Raw genomic sequence first — 26,315 nt, forward strand, 5'->3', positions numbered from 1 at the left:
ACTTGATCATTCTTTTTTTATGGGCCTCGATCCTTTGGCCCTGTAGGCCTTTATTAATAAAATCTGGATCTGCCGCTGTTGGGGTGAAGCAATAGGATTGTTATATTCCCGCAGTAAATAACTACCAATTGTTTTTGACACCACCACCAGCACCACCCGTGTACCACCACTGGGGTCATCAATCTCCCAAAGCTCTGATCCACCACCACCACCACCACCACCTGTCCGTGCTTCACCGTGCACCCCCGTTAACCCAATATAAATTTTGTGAGCCCCTCTCGATCGATCGCTCGGCGTAGCTCGTCCCATACTTTCAACATGGCAGCATATCGGTTCGTGTATACATGGCAACGTAATGGTCGTCGTTTCTAGGGAGGTGAGTTTTCTCAGGCTGGCACCTTATTTTACGGTCCATATTCCATTTTCACATTTCCTCATACAAATTTCCTTTTTTTAATTCGAGCAAGAATCTATTTCATTGGTTTATACCCTTGAAAGTTTTCCAGAAATTGATTGAGATGAGTGTAATTTCTGAATTTGCAGTGTCGTGATTCAGTGATTGTGGCTTTGCTTTGTGCACGCCACTACTCATAGATTTCGGCGCAGCGGATTCTCCCCTCTAGTCTATCGACGAGAGTGTGCTGGCGATGGCGCTGGCTTCGGCCTGCGCCTAGCCTCTTGTCGAGGCCCTGTCGGCTGCTTTCCGAGCAAACATGGCTAGGCTAAGGCTAAGCAGAGCGGCGCGAGACAGGGCCTCTTGACATCTGTGCCGAATTTCACCGAATTTCTTTTGTTTTTTATTGTTTTTACCAATATTCCGACCAAGAACTGGTCGGTGAAAATCAACCAATAGACCTTATCGCAAATAGCGTCTGTCGCGTGAGGGCGTCTGTCATCGCAGAGGATGACGGGATGCGAAAGGGGGCAAACGCGGAATCGGCTTTCGGGAAGCCATACAACGCCATATGTTTTGTGTAGTGTCACTCAAAATCCAGGTTTTTTTTAAGTCTGATTTCTTCGTATTTAAATTATTTTGGATACTTGAATGTAGATTTATAGAACAATCTTTGTATCATGATTGCCCAGTGAAAGTATGAACTCAATACTCACCGTATTTTCGAAGTTTTCTGGGGCTAAACTTGGGAAGATTTTGTGGGAAAAGTGAGACGGTGATTGCGGGTCATTGCCGATCGTCTTTAGAAAAGAGCACGTCGATCGGTGATCCAAATTAGATAGCATATTTTTCCATTAAAGAATATTCATGAGAAATATAATGTAGACCATATATCTCCATATAAATTTAGCTAGCCAAGTTTTTTGTTATTTTGGGGGAAATATAGTCCTTTTTTTGCAAGTCGGGCTGTTTAGTTTGATCATACAATTTCTATATAGGGGGTACGTGCATGAGACAAATCTAAAGCCAAAAATAAGCTAGTATATATATATATATATATATATATATATATATATATATATTTATATATATATAATAATAGGCCTATGACATGCAGAATACTATAAATCTGAATTTATTTAAATTTAAAACATTTTAAGTTTTAATAAAATTAAAAACATTTTATGATCCCGTATAGGCCCTATCCCTCAAACCTCTGTAATTTTATTTTGTCTGAAACTGGATATTTAATTCATATAAATGATATATATTCCATTCTTTTGAAATAAATCTTATTTCAACATTTACATATTCAATTAATTTCATCGCATTCAGTCACTTCTCTTTCAGATCACCTTCCTCATTAAATTCTTTTTTCTTTTTTTTTTTGCTTATTTTTCTATCAATATACTTTCATCTATTCTCATTTTTTGTTATATTTCATTCATTATTTTGTCTATGCATGCCACTTATAAAACTTCAGAATGCCCGACCACGATCCTGAATAATTTGCAATAATATTATGTAGCCTATCTGTGGAGAGAAAAAGAAAACACAGCTCGGTTTATAGGCCTACTCTGAATAAAATCATGATTGAGATAATTATTTATGAAACATGTATTCTTGACTATCGATTGATATTACAAAAATATAACACTAGAATAAAGTAATCAAATCTACTGCAGAGTTTGTTTTATTGATCATCATTTTATTATTGCTTGGAATTCTGGGACCAGTTTCCTCCACTGCCTCGCCGACGTACCCCTGGGCCGAGAGTGCATGCCCGCTGTCCGTGCATACAATTCAAAGCACGCAGCAGCTGCACAGCTCAAAATACGCACAGACAGTGCGCGAAAATGAAAGAAAATTGCACTTGTCTTCATAAAATCTGTGGTAATTCTTGCAGCTATAGACGGCACATATATCTCTGCCACCTATGATTAAGAAGAAAAGTAATGTTAGACTCTGGAACAAATATGACGAGGCGTTTACTGGAAGTTAGCAAAATGTTGGCTGCGGGCGTCGATCGTATTTTGATACACTGTGGAAATCGTACACTTTATTGTCGGCTGCTTGCGCTCGCATGGTCGCATCCGGACAACAGCGGCGCTATTGCCCCCTTTGCGATCCCATGATCCTTTGCGTGAATCTATTTGCGATAAGGTCTATGAGAGCGCGCGCGCGGGCCGCTATGACGTCATATTTATTGAATATTCATGAGACATGAGCTCATCTTGAATGGCGACCCGTGGATTCTTGGCGAAGAGTGCCGACAAAATATCAAAGAGCATTGAATATGCCTCTAAAATGCTGATTGATGTTGACCAATTTAAGGATTTGCAAGTCGATGAAATTAAATCTGCAATGAGGAAGATACTTTTTGTAAATCTACCCACATATCCTGTGGCACAGGATATGGAAAAAATGTAATACATGTATTTCATGTGATTCCACTTTGCGTCGATCTCCGCTGTGCAGTGAGGGAATGCTGGAGTGGAGTTGCTTCCCCTTGACTCGAGTCTGACCAGTATCTCCCGGCAAGTTTCGGGGCGGTGATGGGTCTGTTACGGCCAGTACAAGTAGTAGTAGTAGCATTTTGCTGGTACTGCCTACTGGTTATATCCCCTTTAGTGTCCCGCAATTAAATGAATCCCCTGCAGAATAGTGAACTACTATTCCGAACCCGGACGAAACAGCTTTGACATTTCATTGGTTTACTATAGGTGACCGGTAATATCATGACTCATGTACATGTATATTCATTAGGAAGACGTTCCTCATAAATATATAATTCAGCTAAGATGTCAAGAGGCCCTGGCTAGCGCCAGGCGTAATTAGGAAATCCCTCGCTTTGCTCGGGCAGCAGCCGCCAGGGCCTCGACAAGAGGCTAGCCTGCGCCTTGTATTGTCGTGGCTAGCTGGGCCTTGGGCTGGGGCCCGTAACACAAAGCTTAGCAATGATTGTAGAAATTTTTTCTACGATTGATTCCATCTACTACAATGTACAATCAATCGTGAAAATCAATCGCTAACCTTTGTGTTACGGGACCCCAGCCCAGGTCAGGTTAAGCCCTTTGCAGTAAATGTCAATGTATGCAGTGAATGTAAAATGTATTCAATAATTCTAGTCTCTGCATGTATAGCCTGCATGTACATGTACATGTATGATGGGGTGACCATAATTTGCGCACATTTTCATTATCGAGTCACAGACACGGTTCATACTGTTGTGTTGTGGTTGGATCTAATGCTCTTTAACTTTCAACCAGACTTAAATGAGACGAATGGATGCAGGATATACAGTTCATACATTTATTAATTAAAGATGATTACATGATAATGACAAATACATGAGTAAGTCTGATGGTGACTCTACTCTGAAGATGAAGATAATATAAATGCTGCAAACTGATGTAGTATACTTTTCTGTAGCTCTAAACTCCAATCTCTGAAACTATCTGTATGCTGGAACAATCTCTAAAGTAATCTCCTTTGGGTTCAGAAGTGGACCCCTTTTACATTGGTCTGTTCAAGACTCTTTACAACCAAACAGGTGTTGATCAACCTTGGACGCTTGACCAAAACAATCTGTACGCCATAACTTTACTCTGAATTGGGGGAGTTGACCTTTAAGGGAGAACATGAAATGTAGTGAATAAGAAACCCATAAAATGTGTATGGTCAGAAGTTTAGCTGGAAGAATAATGAGTAATACGGTACTTTCTTAAGAAAGTTGGAGTTGGTAAATATAGGATTTCCTATGATACTTCCTGTAGAAGTATTGATTAAGTATTGATTATGTATTGATATATTATTGAATATGTGAGATATGTCTTATAATCACATAACAATACATAAGAGGTTCTAACCTTTAGACCTAACGATAAATTAAGATCATAAATACCAGACAGAAGGCAAGGTGCCAGAGTCAAAATTACAGGATTAGGTCTATAAGGATGGAAGGAAGGATGGTTGAGAGGAAGGATCAAAAGAGAGGAAGAGAAAATGAAAGGAAGAACCCCCCAAAAGAAAAAGGAAGAAAAAGAAAAGAGAGAGGATAGAAAAAGAAAAAAAAATGAAAGGAAGAAATAAAGGAAAATAAGAAAGAATGAAAGAAAAAAAATAAGGAAAGAATGAAAAGGGGGAAAAGAAAGAAAGAAAAACAAAAAAACAAAAGAAAGAAAGAAAAGGGGGAAAAGAAAGAAAGAAAAACAAAAAAACAAAAGAAAGAAAGAAAAAAGGTCTTTAAGGAAAGAAAGAAGGGCCTATGAGAAAAGAATGAAAAAAAGAAAAATCCTACAATTTAGGAAGAAAAAAAAATCAAGCTAAAATTCCACTGATATTTGTTGTCGATTGACTATTCTGAAAATCTATTTTATGATAGAAAACTAAAATATTTTGGAAATAATGTAATAAATTTTTGAAGTGAAACATCAAACTTGGTGAATTGTGTCATAGACACACCTTTCTTCCCAGCAGCATTCACATCAAGACTCAAAACAATGGCTATTACAACTAGTTTTGAAAGCTCAATAACTTGCTCCTCCGATCCCATCACCCAATCGATAATTCAAAAATCCATAAAATGATTACAATTTTGTGATTATTTTGATGGAAGATTTTTCACACAAGATTATTCACTCCCGATTAATTGAGTAGGTGAAGCAGCATTGTGCAATTGAAAACCAATGTGTGTGTGTGTATTTGAGTTTTGTCAGACGTGTATCAATCAAATATGATTATTTACGTCTGGGACCGACCTTTAACGTAGCGTCACCATCCGAAAGACGTGACCAGGGCTCGAACCTCGAACCTCTGCATCAATTTGTTACTTCCCCACAATCGATCAGCTCCAGCTAGCCTGCCACTAGGCAAAAAAAAAAAATCATTTTTGGTGGGTGTTTCCACACCTTACTGCCGAATTCTGCAAGATTTGATAAACTTTAAAATAGCAATGAATTTGGATTTTCTAGGGCTCCTTTCTTTGATTTGAGGGATCTTTTGAGCAATTCGGGGGCAAAATCGCCCCAAGCCCCCATTTGACTCTTTCCCTGCCTGCCATGCCGGCAGGCCCGACCAGCTACATGTATGTATGCTGACTTTGTGTGTGTGTGAGTGTGTATCTCATTAACATAATCATGGTATAATTAAATTTTTTTTTTTTTCATTTCAGATATATAATCATAGACTTCAAAACCACATGTCACAGATTGAAGGAATGGAACAGTATTAAACTCAAGCCATCAAAATGTGACAATTACCTTGGCACGCCAGCTCCTACATGTATTCAACTACATGTAGATCTCATTAAGATTTGGATTGAAATATTTTTCAGGAAATTTGCTGACAAATTAAAAGATGAACAAGGGGATCATGTAACCAGAATCTGCAGAAAATAACCAATGTGGTCAAGTTGTTGGAAAATGGTAATACTGCTGAATGATCAAAATGACACATCAGTTTCATGATTAGCTTTATTTTTAGCTTATCTGTTGATTCCCTGCTGAACGAAAAGACCTTAACAGAGGACAGACATGAACTGTACATTCAACTTCATATCTTGCCATACCATGTTTGAAAACATAGTACTGTAGACTCCTATCATGAGCAACTTCAATACACCAGTGCCCAACGCCTCCCGCTCCGCGATCTCCTTGGGTGGAGAATGGCGCAATCGGGATCAGATGGAGGCCAACAAATACAAGATGAGTGGATTGACGGTCCTGAATAAAAAGAAAGCTGGGAAGGCTGCAGCAAAGGAAAAGTCCAGACCAAGGTATATATCATAATCAAGACTGTCGTTTTAACATAGATCTATACTTGCTTTCCTTAAGCAAGAACTTATCCTGTGCTGCACTCACCGCAGATGAAATTAATTAGAACCTCGCAAGAATATTCATTAAAAACGCAGAGTACTCTGCTTAAGCTAGGGTGATTATGCTGCATTAAAGTAGATTGTTAGGCAGTGTTTACTATTTAAGCAGTATGTAAGCAGTTTAATTAGATCTAGAAATTCAATAATATTCTATAACCAGCAATAGACAAATTTTGAAAATACAGATTGATTCAAACCCGAATAACAACCTACATGTACATGTAGTTCCCATTCCGATAGTGATACCCGATTACTTTCTGCCCAGAGCGGCATAATATCTAGCAAAAAGTCTAATCTTGACTTTTTCAAATTCTGTACATGTACGCCTGCTTTATAATGTCCAAAATTATCTTAACACTGCACATGATCATTCACCAGTGTATTGTGTACATTTACCCATTTGCATGCATACACAAATACAATAAAGCCAAGATCTTCTATTCAAGTGTTGGGCAAGTCTGCTAGTGCCTCTTATGCAGGACTACAATAGGTTGCCAACAAAAGAAAAGGATTCTTCACTGAAGGCCGCTCTTGTTAGTCAACCCTTTTGTTTAATAGGACACTATTGAATTCTGAAGAGCATGTGTTTATTATGTTGTTGAGGATACCCTGTTTAAGCTGGTGTATTAGAATACAAGTTAGTGGGAAAGCTATCAACATGCATTATTGACCCATTGGCTTTCCCCTGAGTGAAGTAAGGGAGAGCTTAATTTTAAATGATACACTCTTATTAAAGTATCTAGAGCTTCTATTGCACAACATTTTCATTAGGGAATTTCATTTGTCATAAGAATGCAAATGTTATAGCATATCATGCCAGTCCCTGTAAATATGGAATGACCGCTTTTTGCTCAAATGGATGAGTTCTACCTGCAAAATATATACCTTACGTGTTCTTCAGCCAATCAATAATTATTGACAAAGTCCTATGTTACATCCACTGTACATGCCTGCAATGCAGTAGGCCAGATAAAGTAGATGTGTGCTGGTTTTCTACAGGCACCTTCTTCCAAGCCTATATTAATTTTGGTAAATTCTCAAAGTGTATGTCACTGTTCCAATTCATTCCTATTATGTGAATAACCTGTATGCCCCATAACAGCTTCATATATGACATGGAATAAAGAATGTGTTTAATCAGATAAATTTGCAGATTGATTCATTTATATGATACTTCTCAAGTACATGATGGGTGGGATGACAAACCTAATCTTTGTCTGTAGCTTTTATATCGAATAAGTAAATGATCATTGTACTATTGTTTAATAAAAATAGAAACATTTAGAGAGAGGGTGCTAGAAGCTAAATTTATAAATTTGAATTCTAACATCTGAATTAAAAAAGGTGTTTGATGACTACTGAACGTTTTGTAATCTCTGGATGATAGATGATACACTGACTTGTAATTCACATTCAATTCAATTCAATCTTTATTTCGCAAATAGGATAAAAATACAAAGAAACATCAAATAATGTGATTAGATTATAATAAAATAAATTGTGTGGCTTTCCATGAAGGTTATAAGATACCTGTAAGGCTTGATCGCCAAATAAGGCTGGATTGCCAATACCTGATCTTTCACCAAAGCTTTAAGATTGCCAGTCGAAGTTTATATACGTGTAATACTTGTACAAACTGCTTTTTACTGTAAACTCTGTTTCCTGAATGCATCACTGCCACTACTTTTAATTTAATTTTCTTTCTTTTTAATAATTATTTTTCTGTTTACATGCAGATCCACCCCCACAGCTGAAATACAGGAATGCGAGGAAGGAGAAGTGCCCAAAAGTGCGCCCCCTGGAGGCAGACAGAGATGCGGGAGAGTCAATGAAGTGGAGTCCCCTGAACCTACAGCACGCAAAACACTAGAAAATCACTTGCCATTGAAGAAGTTTGGGAGCGCTGGGAAACCAGATGAAGTAAGATTGGTCAAACTCAAATTACTTGAGCATCGACTGGACAGACTGTTCATATTTTGTCTATCTTGTTCCTGAAATCCCACTCATTTTATTCTTATTTTTATGAATTTTCACTATGTCTCTGTCGCCTCCCAAAAGAAAACTAAAATCATTTATGTGCGTCCTTGTTTTTTCTTCAACAGGATAAGGGCATTGTTTTGAGACGGCAAAGGCCAAAAGTTGGCTTGGGACTGGGGTACGCAGCTAGAATCTTCGTACACTGTAGAATGAAGAAAAATATAGCATGGAGAACAATTGGAGGAAGAAAGAAGTACTTCTGGAAGTAGTTGAACGTCTTGATCAATGGACCTCTTCTTTCTTTCTTTTTTTTTTTTTTTGGGGGGGGGCTTTGCCTATGACATAAAATTTCAGCTTGGAAGAATAATTTGAATTCTACCATAGTTTTGTATGTGTATATGCATATGGAAACTGAAACATGCTATTTCCTTTATAGAGCGGGAAACAGTTTGACCTTGGGCCTGGAATGACAATGACGAAGTCAAGAAGTAAAGTAGCTGTCACAATCAACACAGGGGGAGGAGATACACCGCCTCCAATCATTAGGAGATATGCAGAACCGTAAGTCACCATCAGTCCATATCCAGCAATCATTAATCTTTGTGCTATAGGGCCCGGGGACAATTTCATAAAGCTTTTTGTTAGATATGAATAACTTAACGTACAATTTTAGTGACCTGTTATTGTATACAGGGTGTATCCCAATTAAGTTGACTTAGCGCCTATAAAGAAAATGTTCTAGCTCCTGTAAAGAACATGTTCTAGCTCCTGTAAAGAACATGTTCTAGTTGTGTGTATTGGATAACTTACAAACATATTTATGAAACAATGACCCTGGAGGCCTTTTCAAAGAACCTGTTGTCAATTTCAATCTTTGATGGAATGGTATCTTATTGTCTGAAAAGTAATTCCTCTTGGTGTAAAGTCAGTAATGAAGTCTTTGTCGCTGATTGCCACTTTCCTTGAATAGGATCTGGGGCCTGTTACACATAGCTTAGCAATACATTTTTTTAAAGATTGATTGCATTGACCATAATGTACAATTAATCTTGAAAATCAAGCATACTGTTTATTTTTTAACCTTTGTGTTATAGGACCCTGATTATGAAACAAATATTTGATAGCTGTTAATATTTTAATTAAAAGTGCAGCCTGTAGTATTGAAATGAATGTATCCTTTGAATGAATGTGAAGAACATTATATCCTCATAGAGTAATTTTAATACTGAAATTCTCATACATGTAGTTTGTTAAATTGACCAAGAAATCAATTTTCACTTCAGATGTATGGAAACTTGATTTTATGATTATTTTATGAATGCAGTCCATGATACATGTCGATATGGCACATCATTCTTTAGGAGTATATTTAGTTACACTTATAATCTATGAATAGTATAGTGTTGCAATTCTAATGGATTTTTTTCCTCTGTTTTCAAAGTTAAAAAATATTTCACTTGATTGTATTATGTAAAGATTGTCATAACTTTTCATTATTTTTCTTGATTTATGTATTTTTTAGAACACAGTCTGTTGGCGACCCGGCAAAGTGAGTATATTTTTCTTGCATGTATTTTTTAAAATGAATGATATGAGTTAGATTGGTTTGGGAAAAATGAATAATTGGAGTATCATAGTATGATTTTTCTTTTCAGGCCTGATATTAAAAAATAAAAAGAATTCTATAGAGTGCTGACTTATAGTGATTTTACTCATATCAAACGCAGGACGAGGAAAGGTTATGCAGGATTCAGAAATGTGCTTTATGTACATTTCCTCTTTTGGATGTACCAGTACTTTGAAAGACATCTAAATCAGGGTTTGATCATATTCCCTACCTTGGGGGTGTTTCACAAAGATTAAAAATATGTTGATGCATAATCTAATTGATGGATATGCGGTAGTGTGCGTCCTGTGCATATGATCTGACCGATATGGTGATGCATTATATACCTCATGCAATGAAGAGTCGAATTGCAATTTTTCAGTCAGACTTGAATCTTTGTGAAACACCCTCAGATTTGCTAAAAGTGTTCAAACTTTTAGTTTGCAACTTTACAGTGTCTTTTCATTTAGCTGCATTGCACTGATTGACAATTCTCATTTATGTTGCATGATATCAAATATTAATTTAGATACAATGTATGCAAAATTATGTCAATTGATTACAAACCCATACAAGCTTGCATAGCGAGAATTAATCTGATGGCTTGATTAATATTTGATGTGCTAAGAAATTTTGGTCTTCAAATCCTTGTAGAACACTCATGAGCATAAATTTTTAAATTTATTCTTTATCAGAAAGCAATAAGAAAAAGAGAGAATTGATTTGTAAATTTACCACTGGAATTCCAGAGGTAAATAGTTTTAAGAATAAACAGTGGAAGTAACCCTTTTTTTTTAAATAATTTTTGTTCTGTGCCAAATGTTTTTAGAAGTAGTATTAACTTGCATGCTGACATTTAACCCTGATATTCTTTTGCATGGATGTTCACACTTCTGTTTTTGTTCTACTTTATTTTGTTTTATCTTCCCCTTTGTTTTTTTCCTGTGTTGATTGTTCACAGCAAACCAAAGACATAACCCCCCAATCACAAACCTAAGAATAGGGAATGGGAACATGTGTGTTGGTTGATATCTAGATAACTGTAGATAGTGTGCTTAGTTGTAAGAGTAGTTAATTATTTAATAGATTGTAATAGTGATATAATGCTAAAACCCTGTGATTATAGTAATTAACTGATAATGTAGAATTTCAAATAGATTATTAATAGACAGTAGGGATAGAAAGTCCAGGGAAAGAATTATCATTAAAAGGCTCTGTGGCTAGTAATTGGTATTTATATATGAATGTACTGTATTCTCACAAACTTTTCAGCTATCCCAGACAGGTGTGAAATTACAGAGTATAAATGTTATCCCTTTTACATCATTTGTGGGTCTTAAACAGTAATGGTATTCAAATTTTAATAGTTACATCTGAATGCTAGTCAGAAATCGAAAAATAAATGGAACTTCTATCCTTATCCAAAGATTTATCCCACATTGATTTCAGTATTTGCATATAATATCATGGCAGAATTGATATTCAAAATACTCAAGAGTACAATATAAGATACATTGTATCATACTAAGAAACAATTTAGTGATTGAATTTGGTCTTGCGTTTTGTAACTCATTATATAGCTTAGATAGAATCATATTTAACCCATTGAAAGAATTTTAGAAAGTGAAGAGGAGAAAGGGAGGCTTTTGTGAAACAAGCTTTAATAGAAGAAAGCTTTGATATTTACAAATATGAATTGTATAAGAAAAAAAAATTATTCAGGAATTTAAAAAAACTGAGAAATTTTTAATCCTAAAAACCTTTCTTCAAATTCCAACCCCACCCAATACCTCCACTTAGATTTCAAAGGGTTTACATTTAATATTCCTTGAGAATGTGTTTTGTAGGTAGGAATGTTATAATAGATGTCTACGCAAAGTTTCACTGGCATCTCAGTTTATATCAAGATTCTGTAAATAGCATAGGTACATTGTATTTGGTGTTGGGATGGTGTATAATTAAAAGGTGATTAATATGTTTTCAAATTAAGTTTATTCCTGATGTTGGTATTTGAGGTTATTGATTTCTTTTAATATAAGAACTACTCTTGAACATTGCTGAAGCATCTCATTTTAAGGGCTGTTTCATTGCTATTTTAGCTTTAATAACATGGTTAAATCGGTGCAACTTTATATAAAATATTTTTTCTTAAACTAAGTTATGTATTACAAAATTTTGCAACATCTCATTTTGTGATTAACTCTTAAAAGTGATTCCCAAACTCAAAGATATTTAATGTAGATATCAGGGGGTAAAATGTAGATTTTGAAGGCTTCCCTGTAGCATTTTTAGCATATAGAAGGAGTGGCGTTTTCATCGCATCGCGTGGAACTGACCCCAAGTTATTATCAAGGTAGTTACCTGTGTGGCATGGCCCGCCTTGTAGAGTCACTAGAACTGGTTTGCTGTCCTGGGCCCTGTTTCACAAATTAGTGATTCATAATTAATTCCCAATTGCATTGTATCTATCACTAAAAATATTCACTTTCTATATTTTGATTGGATAGGCACAATTATTAAGTCACTGCTTCCTGAACAAGTTGCCAGAATAATGTTGATTAATGTTGATTTATCATCAAAATTGTACAAATTTTGCAATTTTTTGTAGCAGTGTTTTATGAAACAGGGCCCCTGCACCTAGATTTCTCAGCATGTATCAAGTGTGTCTCCCTTCCCCATCCTTTCCACAATACCACATACACCTTTTTTCACCCCTCCCCTTGTTCCGTCTAACAGCATCCCTTAAAAAAAATTATAAAAATGAAGAAAAAAATGTAGGGTTGTCAAGTATGCTAACTTTTCTGTCTTCCCCTTTTCACTTTATCCACTTGCACTAATTTTATCATTTGTTTGTTCAACATAACCTAATGAGTTAAGTCCGTTCCACCTCTAGATAACTGATTTCTTGGGTTTGTGATTTGTGGGAATGTCATGGTTATATACTATTAAAGGCATGATTGTCTGCATGCCCCTTGATCCCTCTGCTCTGCATATTAAAAAAAAATCATAATCATTAGTGAAGTAATGAACATGTGTTTGACATTTGGACAATATTTTGATTTGTAACACTTTGATTTTCCCAGGAACATGTACTGATATTCCAAGTTGATAATATCCTCTTAAATGCTGTGAATTTTCATTTTTATGTTCCTCTCTGGACAAGGTTTAATAAATGGATTTGTGTCCTGTGTTGTACCTGTGGGTACATGTAAATACATGAATTGTATCTTGTCTTCTCCTGGGTTAAGGATTTTTTTTTAAATACTGTTAGTCCAAGCTTGAAATTTAAGTGTGATTATTTATCTGTACTGTATTTTACAAAACATGTACATGTATTGCTAATGGTGCTGTCCAAAGATTGCATGTTGGTCTAAGAAAACAAGGTTTATTGATAGCTGTTGCGAATAGAATGAGAGGAAATTAACACCAACAAGATGAAACAAAAACTTTTGCTTAAGTGTATCGGCAACAGAATATGAAACTTAAAAAGCTCAGGTGTGACAGCATTTTCAAAAGCTCCAAAGACTTACATGTATACGTTTGATAAACAGATTCCAATGAGATTATTGGTATTAATGTAACTGAAATCCTAGTTCTAGCACCTGTTTTATTTCAAGTTTGGTGCTGTGGCTGGCGTAAAAAAAATCAGCCCAAGATCAATACCAGTTAACACCAAACTTGAAATCATCTGTTTTAGTTTACTTGATGATAACGCTGAACATTGATTCCAGGATGAGCTTGTCATTAAGAAGGGCACTCAGTGGGTTCCTTGCCAGCTTTCTAACTGTGTCACTTGTTGGCCAGGATGATCTTGCAGATGACCTACTACCTCTATTGTTTGAGGTGGATTAAAGTAGCAGATGACAAGATTATCTGCATGTACATCTATTATTGAATGATGTTTTAAAAAATAGTGCTGAGCATCTGAATAGACCAATGGAAAAAATAACGGATCTTATTTGGACATACACGTACCAGAATAATTAAATTATTGATATAATCCTGTCATCCTGATGTTATGAACAACACTTATCCATAAAGTCTTGATTTCACTGTTAATTTCAGATATCGGTAGGTGTCCCTTATTTCAATTATCATAGTATTGCTAATAAATGTAGTTTATATCTGTGAATTGGTATCTACATGTATGATGAAAGCTTTAAGATTTTTTCTTTAATTATTTCTCTCATTTTCTCTCCTTCCTGTAACCTAACCCTTCATCGTATTTCCGTAATCAAATTAATATCTCTCTACTTTCTATGCTTTATGATTGCATTATAACTTTGTCAATATCCTCTGCAAAATTTGAAGGCCTCAATTATTGGCCAATTTAAGAGGTCCCATAAACAGTGGGCACAGTAAACATTGGTCAGACAGGAGTTCCTCAGGGTTCGGCTCAAACTCCCTTTTGGGTAGCAGTAGTCTGCTCCCTCCCCATACCACTTCCCCACACACTTCCCCTACCCTTGACAGAAAGCTTGAGACTATCCCTGCAGGGGTGACCTTCATGGCAAGGTCCTCCAGCCCCTCCATTGCAATGTCAGCTCAGTAAGTATGATATGTTCTTCGATGTACATGTATGTGGGCATGAGCTGTCATGAATATTCATCAGCATGAATTTTGATCAGGGGACTGTTTCATAAGTATTGTGCGATCATGGTAACTTTGCCATCATGCATGGTCCCGTAACACCAAGGTTAGCAATTAATCGTATGCTTGATTTTTATGATTGATTTGCATTGTAGTCAGTGCAATAAATTGTTTTTTATATTATTAATCGCTTAATACCTGTTTTGTTACGGGACCATGGTATAATAGGCTCAGCACCCAGTCATGATAAAACTTTCTGGGGTACATGTTTTTGTGGTACATGTGTACATGTAGTGATGATGTTACCATGATGGAAGATCTTTATGAAACAGGTCCCAGATTGTTGCATACATGTATAAATGCTTTATTAGTGCAAAACTAGTTTTAATCATGGAGGAAAAACTGCTTTGATATATATTGGCTGCATAAATGTGTACTGATATACTTTGAACTTTGAATAAAAAGTGGATGGGTCTTGACACTTTCTTCATTTCAGAACATGCCATTTTATTTACTTTTGCATGAGCTTAATATTCATGAGAAAGCATGTGTTTCCTATGTATAGAGTAGCTTCATGTTTTTAATTTCATTTTGCATGATCATCTTCATTTTGATTGTCTATCCCTTTTGATACATGTATCCGGCTCTTCATTAAGAAAAAAAGAAAACCCTGTAAAACTTAATTCACTCAAAAAATCATACAGAGCAATGAGAGAAAGGAGATGCTATGACACTAGGGATAAGAAATAAATTTACAAATAAGTTGTGATATTATAATCTGGAAATGATTTTTATTTGACACAGTTCTTCATAATGACTTGATAAAACAGAAAAATTTGTGAAACATACTGTATTTAGTGAATAAAAGGGTTATATTTTTTTCTAAATTCATAAAAGTAATGTTACATGACATTCATGTGTAGAGGAACTTTGCCCACGTCAAGTCACAAAATATATGAAAACTTTCAGAACATTCGTATTTCTTTCATTCTTATTTGCTAACTTTAAAAGTAAAATCATCTTTTTATGATTAATTTCTCCCTCTATTTAAGAACTTATTAAATCATATTACACACTTACTTGTACCACCATATTCTTTTATCAATGATTCAGATTAATATTTAAAAAGTTTATCATTTTTTATTCATGACTTGCCAAAAGTGCTGTTTGACACACTTCCATTTCTTCATATGATAACCAAAATTTCATATTTTGCAAACTTCATAGAACTTCATGTACAGCTACATCTAAATTTAACTTAGCAAATATATACACATGGCATACTGGGTACATATTATTAATTGCATCGCATCTGTTTATTTTCATGTATTTAGCACTGGCCTGAATATTCATTGTGAAACTTTCAGTTTATCACTACATCTTAATTATATAATTTTATGAACATAGATGTTGCTGATTCATTGGTGTACAGTGTATATTTGTATGTTTAGACTTGTATCAATGTGAGTCAGCATGCTAGTATACTGCCCCTGATATGAGTCCTACATGTACCTGAAAAGCTTTATGGAGGGCATATAAAGGCCACCGCACACCGATTTTGGAACAAATCGCATTTTGCTCATTTTCTGAAAATGTGAATGGAACATATCATTTTATTTGAGGTTGAAATTGAAAGAATACTAATATAAACTTTTTGAAAGATTGCAAGCCTTTATTTTGGAGTAAAGGCCAAATTAGTTTCAAATCGTAGCCAATCGTACGACTGCTAATACCTTGGTCACATTTGTTCTACGGCGGCCGTACAGCGAGTCGAAAACAGCCGTTTTATCAATTTTGATTCAAACCACCTATATATGTAGTTGGACAAAAAATGTTAAAACGGCTGTTTTCGACTCGCCGTAGAACAAATGTGACCGTGGCATAAGACATCATTATGACTTTTATTAAATTAGCTTTTATCAGATTTGAACATAGGTATTCGTACGATGATTTAGAACATTACACAGTAAGATATTCCAAGTCTCAATATTAGCATCACATTCTACTACATTTTATTCTGAAATCAGGTCGCAGACCAATCGTAAGGTGTGCAGTCGCCTTAACAATTCATCTGATTTCCATCAATACAAGTGTTTTATTTTGGCATTGGGTAGATTGGGAAAAGGTGCTACATATACTCTCTCTTTCATCTTTTCCTTAATATTCATTTACAATTGAAGTTTTCCTGCAAAAAATCAAAAGAATATTTAGATTTTCGAATGGAAATATATCTTATTTACCTATATGTACACGTATGAGCAATGCAATATTAAAAAAAGAGTTTACACCCTTTATGATGAATCATCACACTACATGGGTCTTCATATTACTGTAATATCGATTTTGGAATATTAATGCATGTTCCATTGCAAATCTTTGGATTTCTTAATTACATGTATACGTTGATTTGTTTATACATCAAAGTCAATAATTGAAAGCTACCAACTACTTCTTTATCCCATCGATGTACAGGTGAATATTGGGATAAGGGTTAGGAGTTAAAACTGTTTTGATGGGTTGGGATTTGCTCTGTTTGTACATGAAGATTCACCAGCTTTGATCAGTGAATTTTATAGTCCTTAAGTTGTACCATGTTAACATTATCATGTGAATTGCCCATATTTCATAATATATTTACAACATGCTTATAATACCCTGTTCATACTGAATATCATGTGTGCCTGGAATATTGAAATAATGTGTAATGTACATGTGTATACTATTTGTGAAGACCATATTCCAAATACCACTCTTCTGTTATGGAGCAGTTATCACCTTTTCACAATGTTTGTTTCAATGTTGTGATTATCTGTGCTTTTGGTGTTTGTTTTAAATCCTTTTTATTTTGAAGACCATTGATTCATTTAATAATAATAAAAAATTAGTCTCTTGCTTAATTGAAAAACAACTGCTTATCAATAATTTCACTATTAAAGAAGTGCAAATTTTTAAAGAAAAAAAATCCTTTTCCAAATATAAACTAACACTACATGTATTTGTTTGCATGTGCAGTAAATGTTACCATATTACTTTTTCCTCATAACGTTTGACCCTTGTTCCAGATTTACTGGTCCTTATGGTCTGTGACCCTCAGTGTATACATTATGATTGGCATTTGTCAATCATCTTCAGTTTTATGGGTAATGAACCCAATAATGGATTTTATGAATAATGGTCCTTATCATTGATATCCTCAGGGTGAATTATGAATAGCCACTCTCGTCTTTCATGTGGACCTATGAATAATTGCATGTATGACCTTATAAGTATGGATTCCCTTTCCATTTTATGACCAGTATAGGAACTTGAAGAGAAATTCCAGTAGTTGCAGTAAACACTGATTTCATGAGAAAGTCTGTAAAACAAGGCTTAATTGTCAGTATATCTTCGAGGATCTAGATTTAGTACAGTTACATAAACTGAACTTCGTGAAATCTTGAAATCTACGCTGAAAAATGTTCAGACTGAAGATCCCAAACACAGATAAGCGCACGTGGGACAGTGTATAATTGTTGCTTTGAATGTCGTGCCCGACGCTCTACCCGAATCCTGTGCTTATTTGCTGATTTCTCAGCAATTACACAATTTCTTCCAGAATCCTTTGGCACATACGTTTTATTTATACAAACAGACACTTTGGTGGTCATTTCATTGGATTCTGTACGAACTCATTTTGATATCGTTACCAAAACTAGCATTTACCTTTAAACATCAGAATGAGCGGACTTGATTCATTGTATTTTAACACCAACAATAATGTTTAATACCAGACAAATTGAATTATCAGAAATTTTTATTTTTTTCATTTGTTGTAGAGATGCACTTATAGCCCAACTACAACAACAAGTCTCTGATCTCACCCTCTATCTGGAAGAAGAAAGGCTGAACCACAAGACTAGCAAAGAAAAGGTGAGATAGTTTTTAATGTTACTTTCATTTTTTCATCTTCTATTTTAGGCCTTTGACCAAGTTCATGTAAATGTTTGCAATGAATACCAAGGAATTGTATTGAGAAAAAGTCTTAATTTATCAAAAAGTATCACAGGAGCACTTTATAGGCTTGTCACATTGCACCTTTCCCCTTATCTCGCAATCAAATAGTGTATGCATACTGAGGATAATTAGAATTTCAGAGAATTATATCAACAGGTATCCATATATATGTGAATAAAAGTATACATACATGCACATGTTCATCATTGGAAAGCATTGAGAAATGTTCAATATTTCTTGATGAAAATTGAAAGGTAATGTGGGTTAAAAATAATAAATATAAAAGTTTGCTTTGTAAAATAATCACAAGAGATAGATATTATATGAGGATATTGTTCAACTTGTCAGAACAAAACAAAAAACATATAATTTTCATAATGTTCAAACTCTAAAACTCACCTCTTGACCAGAAGTAAAATTATATTAATAAAAATAATTATATTCTGCTGTATTAGAACTGTAACGGTATTAATTAATTCCCATCTAAAAAAGTATAACTCTTAGGATGTTAAACTCAGAAACTCACTGCTTGAACAGAGAAGTAAAATAAAATAAATAAAAATTATATTGGTCTACTGTTTTTTAATTATAACAATATTAATTCCCGTTTGTATCTATTATGAATAATATTATATGAGATGCTTTATTGTTCTTGGCATAATCATGTTTTTGTTAGGCCAAAAGGAAGATGGCTCAGCTATTAGTTTTTACTTTTAATACTTCTACTATTCAAATTAGTTTTAACTAATTAAAGAAGTAGGTCATCTGCAAACTTCAAGGTATCCTGATAGAGATAGGTTGTATATTACACAGGAAATGCTTGTATGTAATATACACAGGCACCTGTGTAATGTACTCTGACAGGTAATGGATACCTTGTAGATTACAGGAGGTGGGAAATCTACTAGAAATAACTAAGATGTTGATTTTAATCTGGAAGCAGTAAACAAGGAGGAATGTAATTTACAATAAGCCAATGACCCCAGTCACTCAACTGACAGTTCTTAAAACTGATGAAGTAAAAACGTAAACGTCAAAATCTGTCTTTTTTTTGGTGATATCTCTACATAAAAATTGCACATTCTCACATTAACTAATAGGCAAATCCAAAACTGGCCAAGTATGCATATTAGGGTTTTGCTGTGCTGATTGAAATATGAAATTAACTCAAAAATTATGAAGTTAAAAGTATGTTATGTATCAAAGCAGGCAATTACGTTGACTTATAATTTGACAGTCAAAAATTCATTAGATTTAAATGTTGAAATGTCATTTCAGTGACAATTTTAGATACAAATTCCTGTTGTTGTTTTTCCAGGCTGGAAACCTACTGAGGGAGAAGCTAAAGGAGCTTGATAGAAAACACACGGAGAAGTTCCAGAAATATAAACAGGATCAAGAAGAACAGGTTGCTATGTTAAAAGAGGTCCAAACTAAGGAGATTAATCACATCAAGTCTGGCAGTGAGAAAGCTTTGGGTGAGTGTTAATTTGAATCAAGAAAGTTTAGTTATTGTACCATTAATATTCAGAGTTTAATCTGCAACATATTATTTTGAGGACTGGATCGAGTTGTTATATTCAATTATATGATTTTTTAAGATGAACACACAATGTGATTAAGATACTGATAATCATTATGACAATAATAATAGTAATAGTAATGCTGATGTTGATGGTGATGATGATGATGATGACGATTGTAATGATGACAATTGTTATGATAACAATGATAATAATAATAAAAATGATAATGTTTGAAACTTTTGTACCACCATTTAGAGAAGACTAAATGCTGAGGGCAATTTTTGAAAGAAGAAATGGGAAAAGAATGAATGAGATTATAATATCTGTCATTCAAATGCACACTGCATTACTGTAACATGCACAAATCTTTACCTTTAGCACTTCACTTGTTTCTTTATTGATTTTTTTTTGTTTCTCTGTAAAAATAGCAAGGATGAAAGGAGAGTTGGAATTCCTTCAGGGAGCATTCGAGGCCTACAAGAGAACCTTGACACAAGACATGGTGGAGAAATGGACCAAGAAAGAGAGTGATATGAAGATGAAATTCCATGAAGATATGGAGAAAGAACTCTCAGAACAAAGTAAGATGTATTAAAAGCCTTCCTCGCCCCTACACCCATTGGGACTAGCCGGCCTCACACCATTATATGGTAGTGGTTCTTCTTCAGATGTTTTTTTGAAAAACAGCTCTGATTTCAGATAATAAATTGTGGCCCTCTTGATTAATGACCCCCCTCCATCCCTTCCCAATTTTAAATTATGAATAGGGACTTCAATATTACGTTATGGATTTTTAGTAATGGTTCTCATTATTTTTTAATAGTGACCCTCTTTTTATTTTATCACTGGAGTACTTTCTGTTACTACAATGAATATTATACATGTAGATCCCTTTATTTCCCCAATTGTGTTTATTCAATAATGATCTATGATTATCTACATATTTGTTTGTGGTAATAGATTTATTCAAATCATTGAAACAGGCGCGTAGCCAGGGGGGGCGGTGGGGGCGGTCGCCCCCCCCAAAAACGTCCCCAAAAAGAAAAAAAAAAGAAGGGAAAAAAGAGAGGAGAAAAGGAATAGGGAAGGGAGGAAAGGGAAGAAAGGTAGCTTTGTGGTTTTTTTTTTTCTTTCTATTCCACCTCAGCGATATGTGTTTCTTGCCAGTTACTTAAAGTTCAAATGTATACATTAGGGCATAGAATTAGAGTAAGGTTAGGCCGAAGTATATGAAGTTATCTTTTTTTTTTAATTGATTGCGCAACTTCTGGACGGGTCGGCCCTGGGCGGGTAAAATCATTATATCAATTTCTGCCGTCACCTCCATAAAGTCAACTTCTCCTGCTTTTCAGCTCATCACTAAACAACCATAATTTTGGGGCAAACAGGTTCCTAATTTAAAAAGAGGAAGGTATAAAATTCGTGTCGTATTAGATAGAAAAGAACAATACTTATTATCAAATTCTATTAAACTTCATGTCATTTCCCTGCACATTCATCACCTGTCCTGTTTTGCGCACTCAGTTTGAAATTTTGAATGACACTTAGGGTTCTTTATAATTCAAAATGAAGCGCTTCAGGATAAGTCAAAGAAATTAGGCATCCTTTTTTATATAATTTCAATGAATCACAGAAGTTTCAACTTTTTGCGCACTATTTCCCTTGTAATGAAGTTCAATAATCTTAGAAAATCAATTGAATTAGACCCGATGGGGTATTAGAGATATCTGCATTTGATGAAACGTCCGCCCTTTGAAACTTCAGAGTTTCATTGCTCTGTGCGGGGAGGAATATCTTCCTCCCGGCATATACACTTCTTCTCCTCTGTTTTGCGAGTTATGCACTGTCGCTAAATTGTTTGTAATCAAATCTGATCTTTCCAAGGGAAGTATTCAATATATCTTTGAGAATACCCTTTTATCGGGACCCTTTTCATGGCAGAAAAAATTGAAAAAACGCTTTAGCCTCCGCGCTTCGCGCGTGGTTATTATTTTAATTTCCTCCATTGTATTCCTTTTTTATGCGTTCGCTCACAATCACTTTTGAAAACAAGGTTCGTGAAAAAAAGGTTCAAAATCACAATATTGTCAACTGAATTGGAGCTGATATAGATACTAGAGACAAGAGAGACGGCTCCTTTTCATTTTAATTTATGAAACACCAAAAGCTTCGCGAGGGAGGGGGAAACTCCCCCTCCCTGCACCCACCCCCTAGGGAGCGCGCTTTGCGCGCTCTGTAAGTGTTGGCACGCTTTGCGTGCGATTACCGCCCCCTCCAAAATGAAATCCTGGCTACGCGGTTGCATTGAAACCTGGGTCATCTCTTCTTGTTTGTAGGGGCAGAGCTGCTGGAGGAGAAGAACATAGAACGGAATGCACTGAACCGGGAGTTCCAGAAACAGATGCACATCCTTTCACAAGAACATAAGGGAGAGATAGAGGTAATGAAATTAAAGAACAGTGACCTGATAGCAGCAACAAATATAATTTAAACAAAGGAAAATTTGCCCCCCCTGTAAAAAAAAAAAAGTTTTGGCATTGTACAAGATGCCCTGTATTTTTTTGATAGAGGTAATGAAATCTTAATCTTACTGGGAGCCAAATGCATACATGGCAAAGGGCATTGTTACTTGGGTATGCAATTTAAGATTTAGGAAGAACAGAATTTCAAACAAGAAAGAAAATTGTTAGAGATTATGCGATTAAAGGACAAGTCCACCCCAACAAGAAGTTGGTTTTAATCAAAAGAGAAAAATCAAACGAGCATAACACTAAAGTTTTCATCAAAATCGGATGTAAAATGAAAAAGTTATGACAGTTTAAAATTTAGCTTAATTTCACAAAACAGCTATATGTACATTCTGGTCAGGATGCAAACGAGGGGACTGATGACATCACCAACGCACTATTTCTTTTGTATTTTATTATATGAAATATGAAATATTTTAATTTTCTCCTCATTTTCCTGTAAATGTAGTTTATTCTTCCTTGAACATGTGGAATTACCAATTGTATTGTTTTATAGTAAACATGTAATTGTTTTGCGATAAATAAGCGAAATTTTGAAAATGTCATAGCTTTCTAATTTTAAATCCAATTTTGATGAAATTTTCAGCGTAATGCTTGTTTGATTTTTTTCTATAATGATTCAAATCAACATTTTTCTGGGTTGGACTTGACCTTTGAGCTTTCGAAGCATAAGGGGTTCAGATTAAGCTATGTTTTGTTGTCATTTTGTTGATTTCATATGGATAGACAAAAAAAACCTAATAGATTGTTACAATACAAACTGAGATAACATAAAGTAAAGTTACTTTGTCTTTAGTAAGAAGTGGTAGTAAGAAGAGAAGTGATAGATATGAAGATGACAAACAGACAATGAAGAGAATAAGTGATAATGATTCTTGTAATAGCAAAAGCCAGCTTCAACTATATACATGTAGTAGATGGATTGCCCAAACATGGAAAGGTGGTTCTTTATTGACTATCTATATTTTAATGTTAGATTAAAAAAACTTTCAAAAGCTTTTTAGTGTTATCATGTCATTCATGGCCCAAACATGTTAATAGTGTGTATTAAATCAATATTCCTGTGTTAGTTGTTAAAGATAATGAAATATATCAATTGTGTTTTGCAGAAACTGATGAAGCGATTTGCTGGTGCTGCAATGGATGTTGAAAACCTTAGGAAAGCACTTGAACAGATCAAGAGTCTACGGGCAGAACTGAACAATGCCCTTGAAGCTTTAGAGATCAGCAAAGAAGAAGCTGCATCCTTCAAAGGTCGATTAACGGAAGCTGTAAGTTTCTTTGATGCTATATTTTGGGGTATTCTTGCAAATTATACTTTTTCAGGGCTTGAATTAATTTCCTTAGATAACCTCCAGTGAAAGCTCTAATTGACTGTTGATTGCATTGGTCAGAATACTTCTGTGGAATCTTCCTTACAGGTGCCATTAATATGTAAAGAAATGACAATTTTACATATATGCCTCTTAGATTTTGCCATGCAAAGGCTCATATTCAACTTTGTTGAGTCTCCTTGCGACTCAAGTTGATTCCAATTGATACCACTTGTTCCAAAGTACAAAGCTAATACTTCTCTTTAGAAGTATTTCAGTGTTATTGTTAATATGATAGCATAATGATCATCCAGTGGGGAGGGGGGAGTTGACTGTAAAATTCCAGCTTTTTACCAAGTAACATACCATGAACTTAAGCGACTAATGTTTCAAGACTTCTGGGGAGCGTTTCATGAAAGAACTTGTTGGATGTTTTATCCCATAAGTCCCAGTTTATCCGACAGTTATCATAGTAAAAGTGCTTCTCAGCCAATCAAAATCAAGGAAAGTTGTCAGATCTGACATTTTGTTGTACAAAAATATTGATGAAATACTCCCTAGAAGTGTCTGCCCTTATTATTTCTTGGTGATTTCTGTTTTTACCTGTTTGTTCTTTGGATTTCTTTGCTTGGTGCCTTTGCAGAAAATGATGCTGATTGATTACCAGGAGAATTTCAGCGGGAAAGTGGATGAAGTAGACGGGAAATACAAAGAGAAGATTCACCTCCTTATGACTGAGAATGCAGAACTTAGGTATGTCAATCTAACCATAGTGACCACCAACCTGCCTAAATGGGCACTTTTGGTCTGTCTAGGAATATGTAGTAAAATTTTGCTGGATTGCTCTCTAGGGAGCCGAGAGAGAGCATACATTGTGTGCGGGCAAGCCAGAATTAAAAAATTCGGGTAATAATATACCCGTAGATCCCATGTGTCAAGCCCTATATGCAAGCAGAATATTATTGTTACTACACTAGCCTCAAAGAGAGAGAACTTTGATAAGGAAGGCTCATGATAGATTATAGCAATGTGTTGCTGTCTTACGCAAGCTGTATCGCTAATTCAGCTGGTACATCATGTTAAATTGATTAATGTACACCCTGCTTTGATGGCACTGGTTTGTTAAACTGTCATCTTGTAAAATTGCTGCTTCCGATATTAAAAAGAATTTAATTTTGTCTATGTGTTACATGTATGTCAGGCAAGAAAATATCAGACATTAAACAAAAAATTTATTAGACTGGTGTGATGATGTAGTATTCTTGAGCTGTATAAGCTGTTTTTCTACAAAACCAAATTACCTCACCAAGTATAATGTTGCGACAATATTTTCATCACAAAGATATAAGCAAAGTTTGGATGAGCCAAGATTCCCAAGGTAAGAGATGGTATGATCTTAAAAAGGCCTATTGGCAAATGAGTAATTGGGAAAAGGCTTTTGTATGCACTGGTATGTGACAATAATATTGGGTGTGGGTGTGTGCATGTGCATGTGAGAAAAAAGACATTTTGGAAAGACATCTTGATACACACTGTTAATAATCATACTGTATATGTGGTAGTGGGTGTGGGTGTGTGTGAGTGCGTGATTAGGTGATGGGAAATTAGAACACTCGTCCATTGTGATACATGTTCAAACCTTCTTTTACTATAGAAAGATAACTCTCTCTCTAAAGACACTAGTTTAGTTTCCCTTGAGTTCTGGTGCATTACACTGAGGTTTTCTGGTGATGTGATTTCTCAAAAACACCCTTTACTTCAGGTTGAATTTCACATATTACTTTGGGAATATGAGAACTGCTTTAAATACCTTCCATCTTTTAATAACTACATCCTATCATCTTTCAGTATCCAGATTTAACTGAGATTCATGTACTTTGGAAATGATTGTTATACCATAATTATGTTCTTTTACTGAAAATTATCATTTCTTTCATGATGCAACTTGACTTTAATTTATGATTGGGCCTGGATGAGCAACCCTATTATGCCATTGATAGGAACCATGAAACTGGAACCTAGGAGCACATCTTTGGGCCGACGTCAAAGCTTGTAGTTCAGAAATTATTCAGAAAAATGAAAAAAAATATACAGTTGCCTAATGCTGAGTCTAATGGGATATTCCCCTATGATTTAGTATAGTTACTATGTTTTTTTTTTTATAGATAAGACTGGATTTGAAGAGGACATCATTAGCTAGATTACATTACCTTGTCATTTGAAAAAAAAAGTGATTGCCTGAAAATTAGAGATCACGACTTGTCACCCAAGCGACAACTTTCTAGTAAATTATTCATCAGTTTACCCTTTGATACTTAATGGTCAAGTCCTTTTTTATTGTCTTTTTTTTTACCTGCAGGAAACGTTACATGCAGAAATGCAATGAACTCTTCAATGAGAAATCTAAGACAGAGTACAACAGAGTAGAAAAGGTCATGAATACAAAAGAAATGATGAAGGTATGTTGTAAATTTTCTCTAATGTGAGCCCTTTAACATAAATCTTGGCGATTG

The 26,315-nt window shown here is 35.0% G+C and overlaps 1 protein-coding gene across 4 annotated transcripts in view; it reads left to right on the plus strand.

Moving 5' to 3' along the window:
- Window positions 1–269: 269 nt before the first annotated feature.
- Window positions 270–26,315, plus strand: part of LOC129259321 (uncharacterized) — a 29,565-nt gene continuing 3,519 nt past the window's right edge. The window contains exons 1-14 of one of the 4 annotated variants that reach the window (XM_064097969.1): window positions 287–376; window positions 5,568–6,170; window positions 8,006–8,189; window positions 8,683–8,807; window positions 9,769–9,795; window positions 14,164–14,400; window positions 18,258–18,351; window positions 19,754–19,913; window positions 20,390–20,542; window positions 22,298–22,401; window positions 23,599–23,760; window positions 24,446–24,555; window positions 25,145–25,180; window positions 26,162–26,261. In XM_064097969.1, coding sequence (XP_063954039.1) covers window positions 5,998–6,170; window positions 8,006–8,189; window positions 8,683–8,807; window positions 9,769–9,795; window positions 14,164–14,400; window positions 18,258–18,351; window positions 19,754–19,913; window positions 20,390–20,542; window positions 22,298–22,401; window positions 23,599–23,760; window positions 24,446–24,555; window positions 25,145–25,180; window positions 26,162–26,261 — 1,665 coding nt within the window. In that variant the 5' untranslated portion in view covers window positions 287–376; window positions 5,568–5,997. Of the gene's footprint in view, window positions 377–5,567; window positions 6,171–8,005; window positions 8,190–8,682; window positions 8,808–9,768; window positions 9,796–14,163; window positions 14,401–18,257; window positions 18,352–19,753; window positions 19,914–20,389; window positions 20,543–22,297; window positions 22,402–23,598; window positions 23,761–24,445; window positions 24,556–25,144; window positions 25,181–26,161; window positions 26,262–26,315 lie in introns of all 4 variants that reach the window. The other 3 variants (XM_064097970.1, XM_054897622.2, XM_054897628.2) reach the window with 3 other exon arrangements.

The sequence above is a fragment of the Lytechinus pictus genome, chromosome 1 (assembly GCF_037042905.1).
Source record: "Lytechinus pictus isolate F3 Inbred chromosome 1, Lp3.0, whole genome shotgun sequence".
NCBI classification, from domain to species: domain Eukaryota; kingdom Metazoa; phylum Echinodermata; class Echinoidea; order Temnopleuroida; family Toxopneustidae; genus Lytechinus; species Lytechinus pictus.